At 43.0% G+C, this 11,604-nt stretch overlaps 1 protein-coding gene across 1 annotated transcript in view; it reads right to left on the reverse strand.

Moving 5' to 3' along the window:
* Positions 1 to 5,983: 5,983 nt before the first annotated feature.
* kif25 (kinesin family member 25) overlaps positions 5,984 to 11,604 on the reverse strand; it is a 28,064-nt gene continuing 22,443 nt past the window's right edge. Inside the window, exons 13-15 of the mRNA XM_060916153.1 lie at positions 10,486 to 10,710; positions 7,011 to 7,166; positions 5,984 to 6,184 (exon numbers count right to left, since the gene is read on the reverse strand). Coding sequence (XP_060772136.1) covers positions 6,033 to 6,184; positions 7,011 to 7,166; positions 10,486 to 10,710 — 533 coding nt within the window. The 3' untranslated portion in view covers positions 5,984 to 6,032. The remainder of the gene's footprint in view (positions 6,185 to 7,010; positions 7,167 to 10,485; positions 10,711 to 11,604) is intronic.

Genomic DNA, 11,604 nt, shown 5'->3' on the forward strand with positions numbered 1-11,604 from the left:
GGAGAAAAACACACACTTTTTGGTGAAGTAGCTTCATCTCACACTGAAAAAAAGAGAAAACCCCAAACTAATGGAAAAAGTTATTCATAGAAACACAAATCCCTCATGCTACAATTATTGACACCTCTGTAAATTACAGGGAACACAATGTAACTGAAGCATGTCTCATCTCTCATTATCTCATCTCATATCTCATCTCATTATCTGTAGCCGCTTTATCCTGTTCTACAGGGTCGCAGGCAAGCTGGAGCCTATCCCAGCTGACTACGGGTGAAAGGCGGGGTACACCCTGGACAAGTCGCCAGGTCATCACAGGGCTGACACATAGACACAGACAACCATTCACACTCACATTCACACCTACGCTCAATTTAGAGTCACCAGTTAACCTAACCTGCATGTCTTTGGACTGTGGGGGAAACCGGAGCACCCGGAGGAAACCCACGCGGACACGGGGAGAACATGCAAACTCCACACAGAAAGGCCCTCGCCGGCCACGGGGCTCGAACCCAGGACCTTCTTGCTGTGAGGCGACAGCGCTAGCCACTACACCACCGTGCCGCCCACCGAAGCATGTTTCCCATTTAAATTGTACAGTATTTTTGAGTTAACTGGAGTGTGTAGGAACTTTCAAGCTGTAACCCATGACTTTTGTTCCTCTAAGTTACATGTCAGTCCTGAGATCAAGATGCTGAACAACTTCTGCTCCTCAGACCTGCCTGATCCTTCCTGATGCCCTACGTCTGGCTGGAGTCTCATCGCATCGCTCCTGTGGAGGACGGCCCCATATGGACAGTTGTAAGTCACACTTGGAAGACGCTCTGGACTCTTACAGTAATGCTTTTATGGCTGAGGACTGCAGTTGTCATGAACAGTTTTGCACTCAAGTTTCCATCAATGAAGAGTTTATAACATCAATAAAACTGACCATGTTAAAACTGTTAAAAATGTTATAATCACGCTATCTGTTATCACTCAAATGAGGATGGGTTCCCTTTTGAGTCTGGTTCCTCTTGAGGTTTCTTCCTCATGTCGTCGGAGGGAGTTTTTCCTTGCCACCGTCGCCACAGGCTTCATCATTAGGGATAAAATTAGCTCATGTTTAAAGTCATTAAAATTCTGTAAAGCTGCTTTGTGACAACGTCTGTTGTTAAAAGCGCGATACATATAAACTTGACTTCCTGATTAACTGGAGAACAAATATGAAGTGACACAGAGGCCAAATTCCCTTAGTCATCCATCAACATTGGAAGGATAAGAGAACAAACAAACCAAATAAGGGAGAAGTATGTTGACCTTCATTAGTCAGGGAATGGTTGATTTTGCTCTCTTTTGTATTTACAGTTTACAGTATTATGGTGGAAAGTAATGTTTGATTAACAGTGGTATAGAGGGTTAGGATTTGATGTTATTTACTTCTTCCTAATTCTTTCCGAACATTATTATGTTATTGACTTGTGGCTGTGCTATTCTGTTTATGACAATGCATTTTTTATTTTTATTTTTTGTTTGTTTTTATATCTTCTTTACTGTTCGGAATAAAGCAATCAATAAAAGCTACTTGCCTGAAAATGTCCATTTTTACTGTGAGGGAAATTAAAAAAGTGGACACCAGCTGGAACTGTTACAAACTCACCTGGAAGAGGATCCAAGTTTATTTTGCCTCCACGTACAGTGAGGAGGGTAAGAGGGGCAAAAAAAAAAATCCCCAAGGATCACTGTTGGTGAATTACAAGAAAAGGTAAACTCTTGGGGTTTCCAAATCTCCAGAAGCACCATCAGACTCCACCTCCATACCAATAGATGATTTGGAAGGTTCCAGAAAAAAGCCCATTCTGTCAGTTAACCACAAACGTAAGCACCTGAAGTCTACAAAATGCTACAACAACTTTGATTGGAACCGTATTCTCTGGTCTGATTGATATCACAAAAATGGAGCTTTTTGGCAATAAACAGACACTCACGGTGGGTTTGGTGTAAAAAGAAGAATGGCTATAATGACAAGAACCCGATCCCAACTGTAAAATATGGTGGAGGTTCTGTGGTGTTTTGGGACTGTTTTTCCTCCAAAGGCCCTGAAACCTTGTTAGGGTCCATGATGTCATGGACTCCATGAAATACCAAGACATTTTAAATCAGAATCTGTCTGCCTCTGCCAGGAAACTAAAACTGGGTCATCACTGGATCTTCCAGAAGGACAATGATCTGAAGCATCTGTCCAAATAACCATAGAAATGATTCACTGAGCACAGAATCAAGCTTCTGCCCTGAACATCTCAGTCCCCTGAGCTGAACCCCAGTGAAACCTGTGGGCTAAGCTGAAGAGGAGAGAGCACAAGAGAGGGTCGAGGACCCTGGATGATCTGGAGAGATTGTGTAAAGAGGAACGGGCTCAGATTCCCTGCTCTGCATCTCCAACCTTATAAAATGTTATAGAAGAGACTCAGTGCTGCTTTACTGCCAAAAGGAGGTTATAGAGAGTATTAAATCTAGGGGTGCCAATAATAGTGGCACATGTGTTTTTGTTGAAAATGATTATTTCTCAATAAGGGATTTGTTCTTCCTTGGAATAAAGTTATTTTCAGTGTGAGATGAAGCGATTTCACTAAAAGGTGGATATTTTTCTAATCTTTACAAAGGGTGCCAATAATTATGCAGGGCACCGTATATATCAGCTGGAAATAGCAGGAAACCATCTACATTAGAAAAGACACGTACTGTTCAGTTTATACAGCATCTCCATCTTGCATAGTTCAAAATCACAAACTGCTGAACGGTGCTTTCTGAATATAGTCTGAGCCGTTCCTTTTATACAGCGCTTAATTTGTGAAGTGGGAGGTCCCGGAACGCCAAATATTTTCAAATGCATTTTCATGAGAGCCATATATAAAAAGTGACGCTGAATACAACTAAAATGCATTTTTACGTATGACCAACAATTTGAGTGTAATATATTCTTTTTCGTAATGAAGAGGCTCTTGACATGCCGTCTTCCTCCTGTCCCCCGCTGAATATTTTGACGCAAACATAGCTTGGTGTGTTTCGAAGTGCCGCTTTATTTCATCGTTTCATCGATGCAATCTTGTCATTGTATAGGCCTATTGGACACAAAGCAGAACCCTGTCACCCCACAAAGGCGAATTCCTCTGTCCATTCCTGTTGAAATGTACGGTAGCCTACCAGTCACCTTTTTTCCCTTTTCGCCATGTTCTTTGTCAAAAGGCTTTGCTCTGCAGACAGCTAACTGACTTTTTCATTAAATGGAGGTGGACTTCTTGATCTCAATGTGAGCTGATTAATCTGCGAGCCAGATGCAGTCACCAAAAGAGCCACATCTGGCTCCCGAGCCATTGCAGACCCCTGCATTAAGGCAGCAACTGGATCAACAATTAACAAATCAAACACAGGTTACAATATATTGATGACCATAATAAAACACAGCAGAGTAAATACTTAATCTTGCTTGTGTATCTGACTGAGATTATAAAGAAAGTAAATAAATAAAACGGTCCTGGCACTTGCACCCACAACGCAGCCCCATAGACCGTAGAACGCATTTGACAATAGACCTACCACATGTCAACCGACCCGGCAGTGGCCCCGCTTGGCAAAAAAATAATAATAATAATCTCATCTCATTATCTCTAGCCGCTTTATCCTGTTCTACAGGGTCGCAGGCAAGCTGGAGCCTATCCCAGCTGACTACGGGCGAAAGGCGGGGTTCACCCTGGACAAGTCGCCAGGTCATCACAGGGCTGACACATAGACACAGACAACCATTCACACTCACATTCACACCTACGCTCAATTTAGAGTCACCAGTTAACCTAACCTGCATGTCTTTGGACTGTGGGGAAAACCGGAGCACCCGGAGGAAACCCACGCGGACACGGGGAGAACATGCAAACTCCGCACAGAAAGGCCCTTGCCGGCCACAGGGCTCGAACCCGGACCTTCTTGCTGTGAGGCAACAGCGCTAACCACTACACCACCGTGCCGCCCTGATATTATGTTATAAAATATTATTTTTTATTAGGCTATATATTAAATTATATATTCAATTTATCTTCTAAAATAACAGACTGTACTCATATCACAACTGGTTTATTTCACCACTGGAGATCAGATCACACAAGACATGAGTTAAATGACTCATTTTAAGGATTTAAGTAGGGGATTTAAAAGCATAGCCTAGGATTTCACGCATATTTCAAGTTTAAAAGCAGTAAGTGCAATCAATTCAAGTAATAGTTAAGAAATAAAGGGTTTACAAAACAAGTTGGAGAATTCATTTTAAGGATTCAAGTTTTACTATATTCCAAGGATTCAAGTAGCAGCCATAAGTGCAATCGATACAAGTAATGGGTCAGTAATAACGGGCTTTTAAAAAGTGACATGAACCATTTTTTCTTTTTCTTTTTCAAGTAACATGGTTAATTCTTTTCTTAAGTAATAACGAGTTGACATGTAACGTTTTTTTTTTTTCAGGGCAGCGATCCGCCTACCTTTCTTGTTTTTTTGCCATTTTTTCCACAGCGAAAGCTAACGGCGACAAAAAACCCGGTGTTCTATTGAGCAGAAGTATACACCCCATGTCCCCCCCCTTCCCCTTTCGCATAGATTTTGTGGATGTCATAGGAGAGAAATCAACAACAGATATCAAAATCAAAACCGAACACTAAACACATTTTTATTTACTTATTTATTTAATTTATTGTTTGATCTTTTTTTTCTCTTTGTGATGGTCACGGAGGTGATCTGATCCATTTAAAGGGGTACCAAATATAATATATACAGTTGCTGATGTGACAAAGTAACGTATTCTTAAGTATTCTATTAAATTTATATACTAGAAAACAACGAAATATCTTGGTAATTGTAAATATAATACTTTATACGCTAAACCGCACAAGAGTCGCCATTTTTAAAAGACCGTGACGTCAGCGCTACCCACTGCACTAGCGGAACTCTCCGAAATAGAGGAGATAAGCGTGTAATCATGGCGTCGGGCGCATCAAGTGAAAGCGACAGCTCTGTCGAATCATACGAAGAGATCCCGCAAGACACACTGCAAGCAGGCTATGGCTTAGAAGGGTACCAGTTTGAACCTAGGAGAGGTACTCTCGACTCCGGTGATGAAATAAGAGAAGAAAGCTCGGATGACGGCGAGGATGAGACTGATGCTGACCATGGGCATGGCGAGCGTGGGGCAGAGCGTCTGCGTGCAGGTGACACGGCGTGGTGCTCGTGCGGAAAATGTAACGTGGAGTTGCTCACGAGTCCAGCAGAATTTATTTGCTGCAATGAGATAGGCGCCACCCGTGGACTTGCGAAATCGTCGCAAGAGGCAGAAACAGGTATTTCACACGTGCTATTCCCAACCTCAATGAGCCAACACGACTGGGCACATACATACGTCATGAGTGTTACGCAGAGAAAATGAACGTGCATTCTGATTGGATAAAATTAATATCATGGCGGGCTGTTCAAACTGCGGAAATAGTTTGCTCGAGCTACTTTCAAAACACTATAACTTTCCAACCTTAGAACAAAAAACTTTTGTAAGTCTTGAATAAGGTTCGTTAATGTGTGTTTTATTGTTATATTTACTCTATATATTGCCCTCTGTTCCCCTTTAAATAGCTGCCGGAACACCGAATGAAATGAAAATAGCTGCCGGATCCGACGACGGAGGTTCCGTCTTGTTCCGGCTCAAATTAAGCCCTGCTTTTATACGAACCAGCAACACAAGTAATCTCAACAATGCAGTAATTACCTTAAAAATGCTGTTAAAATATACCATGCGTTAATGTACACCAAACGTCCAGTACTCGTATTTTATACCTCCTTGTCATTAAAAAAAATAATAAAAATTATTGTCTCAGTCCCCATGTGATATCTGTGCTTTGTAGTCTCATGACCTGGCCTCATATCATGAAAGCTCACACGTAGGCTGATCCCTTAAAAGCTATAAAATGCCTTATCTCAGATGTCAGATTTTACACTCTGTGCTCTTTTACTAGTCTGCTGGTTTACTTCCTCTTCAGTCCAGCATTCTTCCCGTGTGGCGTGTGTCTCTGAATCTGTCTGGCTCTGTAGCCGAAGCCCAAAGACTGCAGAGTCTCTGACAGAAAGTGCTGAGTGGGAGACACACAGAGCATCACCAGCAGCTTAGCGTCGCCTCCTAAAAGGACAGAAAGTAAAGCTGCATCAGAACTGATTTAGAGATGGGTTTCGCAGCAGGTCTACTGCACGCAAATGGAATCACAAGTTTGTATTTTATTTGTAAATAAATAATTTTCAAAATATATTCAAACCCCCCAACTTCAAATGCTTGAGGGGGTGAATAATTATGCAAAGCACTCTTTGTATGTGCCATCATACATGGGGTCAACTGTGCAGGAAAATGTGGGCTGCGATAGTGAGGTGAGAAAGAGAGTGCAGGCAGGGTGGAGCAGGTGGAGAAGGATTTCGGGAGTCATTTGTGATAGGAAAGTCCCAGCAGAAGTGAAAGGTAAGATGTATAAGACAGTAGTGAGACCAGCTGTGATGTATGGATTGGAGACCGTACCCTTAACGAAGAGACAGGAGGCAAAGTTGGAGGTGGCGGAGTTGAAGGTTTGCGATGGGAGGTTGGACAGGATAAGGAACGAGCACATCAGAGGGACAGCACATGTGGAGAGCTTGGGAATGAAGCTAAGAGAGATGAGACTGAGATGGTACGGGCACATCCTGAGAAGAGATGCAGAGCATGTGGGAAGGAGAATGTTGAGGATGGAGCTGCCAGGCACACGAAAACGAGGAAGGCCAAAGAGGAGATACATGGATGTGGTGAGAGAGGACATGAAAGTAGCAGGTGTGGTAGAGAAGGATGTGGAAGACGGAGCAATGGAGACGAAAGATCCGCTGTGGTGACCCCTAATCGGGAGCAGCCAGAAGAAGAAGACTCTTTGTATGTGCCATCAGACTGTATAAAACATATTTTTCACTACTTATCACATCACGCTCACCTATGGAGTCCTGTAGAAGGTGGGTAAGTTTGCTGTTCCGGTAGGGAACATGGGGACGTTGCTCTGCCAGAGCTCTCAGAACATCAGATAAAGCAGAGAGACTGCGGTTTATACAGGAGCTCTCCCACAGAGCTGCTCCACTGAGCCCAGATGTGCCTACAACACACACACACACACACTTAAAGGGGAACTGAAGTCAATTTTAAACTTGCTTTATTTCTTAATTAATGTGTGTTATTCAATTACATTTTCGGTTTTATTAACCTTATATCGTGACTCGTATTGGCATATTATATTACACTTATCAGCCTTTTCGGTTTTTAGCCATGTTGAACGTAGTTCGTTTGGTCCACGGCAGGCGTCGCTTATCCGCACGATCTTCATGAGACTTGTGCGAGACTTCAAACGTGAAGCATGAGCGCCGCCATTTTGAAAACCGTTTACACAGCGGCCAGATCGCCATATCATTCCAATTTAGATTAATTTAGAGATTTGCCAGCTTCGTCAGTGATGGAGTGTCAGTCTTGCGTGCTGTGGCGTGTGCACCTGAAGGCGTGCCTCGGGCTGCGCGCACTCCGTGAACAAGGCGCACCTGAGCTCAATTAAGGAACGATGTGTTTGCCTATTGAAGGACTGTGCTGATGCATTCGCATCGCGAAGTATTACAATACACATGCACACATTACCAAGCCTTTCTACCCATTGTCTTGATTTCCTGTTTCATAATCCTTGCGCAGGGCAGCACGGTGGTGTAGTGGTTAGCGCTGTCGCCTCACAGCAAGAAGGTCCGGGTTCGAGCCCCGTGGCCGGCGAGGGCCTTTCTGTGTGGAGTTTGCATGTTCTCCCCGTGTCCGCGTGGGTTTCCTCCGGGTGCTCCGGTTTCCCCCACAGTCCAAAGACATGCAGGTTAGGTTAACTGGTGACTCTAAATTGAGCGTAGGTGTGAATGTGAGTGTGAATGGTTGTCTGTGTCTATGTGTCAGCCCTGTGATGACCTGGCGACTTGTCCAGGGTGTACCCCGCCTTTCGCCCGTAGTCAGCTGGGATAGGCTCCAGCTTGCCCACGACCCTGTAGAACAGGATAAAGCGGCTAGAGATAATGAGATGAGACAATCCTTGCGCCTGTTTCTCATTCTTGTCCTCACTTAGCCTTTGATGTCCTGTTTGTGCCTCGACCGACCCTTTTGCCTGTATTCTCGTTTTTGATCTAGCCTGCCGTTTTGGATTGTTTGCCTGTGTATATATTCTCACTGTATATATATTCTGCACTTTATTAAAGTGTATACTTCTGCACATACATCTGCCTCCCTCGCATACGTGACATGGAGATTATTCCATACGACTTCGAACCAACGTGGAGTAGAGAAGCGTTGGAAAGACAACATGATAAGGACGAATCCGTCACGCTGGTATTTACGTCATTACTTGTCACACAATTAAAACGTGCCAGATCAGGCGGCTGGTAGGTTTTCAAAATAATACATGCATGTATTTTTGTGATAAATGCATATTATACTGAGCGCATTTCCCACATAATCCTCACTAAGGTTTCGGACAGCACTACAAAATGGCGTCCCCACTATATAGTGCCCTATATAGTGAGTAGGGAGCGATTTCGGACACGGAAAACTTTCGGCTTGATTACATCAGCATTCGAAAGAGGGTGCGCGTGTCTTTTGACAACGTTGGCAGATGTTGGTCACTTTGATTTCCGCTGTACGTTTTACTTCCGTCCTACGATGTCTCGCTCTGCGCACAAGTCTCAACGAATCTCGTTTACAGCCATTGCTTTGACATATGGACTGATATATTCACACATCACACACACATCACATTATCTCTAGCCGCTTTATCCTTCTACAGGGTCGCAGGCAAGCTGGAGCCTATCCCAGCTGACTACGGGCGAAAGGCGGGGTTCACCCTGGACAAGTCGCCAGGTCATCACAGGGCTGACACATAGACACAGACAACCATTCACACTCACATTCACACCTACGCTCAATTTAGAGTCACCAGTTAACCTAACCTGCATGTCTTTGGACTGTGGGGGAAACCGGAGCACCCGGAGGAAACCCACGCGGACACGGGGAGAACATGCAAACTCCACACAGAAAGGCCCTCGCCGGCCCCGGGGCTCGAACCCAGGACCTTCTTGCTGTGAGGCGACAGCGCTAACCACTACACCACCGTGCCGCCCGACTGATATATTACAGAGCATATTTCAAACACTCAGAACTTGCTATAGCAGCGACAAAATAGCGATCAGAAATACATAGAATTTTGATGATAAAAAAATTTGCCTTCAGTTCTCTTTTAAAGCTAGACTGCCTTTCAGATTTTTCAAGTGTAGGTCATGAAAAGAATTTTCCCGACACCCAATTATTTTTGTTTAGTGACTGAAAGCTACTGAATTCGAATCACAGACTTCCAATTTTATTAGTTTTTTAAAAATAGAACAATTAATGAATTTAGAGCCACGTGGACCCAAGTTCTCTGATTTTTTTCCTGCTTCACCATGAACCAATACAAGATACTATGTCATGCATCACGTGGTGGGCTTTCCCCATTCACGCAAGGCATTGTGGGATACAAATTTGAAACAGGAGAGAAAAATGGAGGACGTGAGTGTGCGAATGAAACATGAAAGACCAACTACAGTAACAGAAAGAAAGCGAGAAGAAAAAACGTTATGTTATATACTGTACGAAGGAAACGAAACACAGGACCAAACTAATAAATATTGGCGCTCAGCGAGCACCTCGGTGTGATCAGCTGTTCGTTTAGCAACAGAATGATGGAACTGTCAGTGCACGCTCAAAGGGAAACCTGTAGATGGCAGTAATGCAACACTGTGGATGCCAGCTGCTGTAAAACCCAAAAGAAGAAGAAGGTAAACCTGCGCATGCGCACACGGACTTCCTCTGTCTGCTTGACTGCATGAAGCGAGCGATTTTATGCACATTATTTGCTTTAATCCCCTCAAATTAAATAACTTCCCAGCCACAGAATGGCCTGATATTTTGTGAGATATTACAGAAATAAACAGATATCACAATGACCACATTTCAGACGGAACTAAATTTCACCGATTTTATGAAATCGAAAGGCCGTCTAACTTTAACAGAAAACAAAGTTTATTGTATGGTTTCCTTACTTGTTTCTATTCCCCATTAATTTTGTAGACTAATTATTTCGGTAGTTTTGCTATTTGCTATTATAAATTATAACTATACAGAAAGGGATTATTGATGGGTGACAGTATTTGTGGCCAGAGCAACAATCATATAATAGCAGCCTGTGAGAAAGAGTTGCTATTTTCATATCATTCATTGATGAGTAAGCAAAATGTACAACACCTCTGGGTTTTTTTTTGTTTTGTTTTTTTTCACTGATAAGTGCCAGGGCTATATGCAAGATAACAACGGTCATTAAAATGCACAACTGCTTAGAACTTTCTAACTGACAGCATTCTTACCAGCACACTCACTGCCTGCCAGGTCCACCAGCTGCAGCTTTGTTCTGAGAGGTTCCTGGGGTGTGACATACAAAGAAGGGAGGCACGGTGAAGGGCAGGGGGCAGACTGAGCGCAAGATCCCGAGCTGGAGAAGCGAGAGGAGGCAGCTCTGGGGCAGCGGGGGCTCCACCACTGTTTCTGTGGTCCACGCTGAACATTCTGCCTTGTATTCTGCAACCTTTGAGCTGTAGCACACACGTAAAGTAATTCTGATGTACAGACACTGGTTGGAAAATTTAGATTTTCAAAAATTTTCCTTTTAAGAATTTACAAGAAAAACAGTTCATTTTTTCCCAAACACAAAGTTGAGCCTTATCTGAAGAAGCCACACCATCCAACAGACCTTTAAAAAGACAACTTAATTTTCACACCCACCTACAGAACACGTTATCTGCACATTCATGTTCAAAGAGTAGCTTATCTAGCCTCTGCATTTAAAAGCGAAAAGTCTAAACTCCATGTGATATTTGTACAAAAGTGAAGATTAGAATAAGGTTGACGGAGGAAGAGCATGAATCCATGAGCAGAGGGCATTGTGGCTAATTAACTGGGGGGGATTTCTTGCCTTCTTGATGCGTTTGAGATCAAACAATAGATAGATAGATAGATAACTTTATTGTCATTCACTTGTACATTTGAACAAAATCTCATTCCACTGGCTTACATTACGTTAATGGCATTGAGCAGACGCTGTTATCCAGAGCAACATACAACACACCCAGAGCAGCAGTTGGGGGTTAGCTGCCTTGCTCAAGGACACTTCAGCCATTCCTGCCAGTCCAGGGAATTGAACCAGCAACCTTTTGGTCCCAAAGCTGTTTCTTTAACCATTAGGCCATGGCTTCTCCCAATACATCAATATAACTGCTGCATACAACTATTGCACATAATCCGGTAATATAAAAAAAATAAAATTTTACAATTAGATAAAGTAGTACATAATAAAACTACAGTAAATAGCCCAATTCCACACCACAACTGCAGTAATCCATATCACGTCAAGAACCGAACAACTAAGTAAAGAGAAACAACATCCATCATTACTTTAAGACATGAAGTGCCTTAATTAATTAAAATAA

This window comes from Neoarius graeffei, chromosome 3 (assembly GCF_027579695.1).
Source record: "Neoarius graeffei isolate fNeoGra1 chromosome 3, fNeoGra1.pri, whole genome shotgun sequence".
NCBI lineage: Eukaryota > Metazoa > Chordata > Actinopteri > Siluriformes > Ariidae > Neoarius > Neoarius graeffei.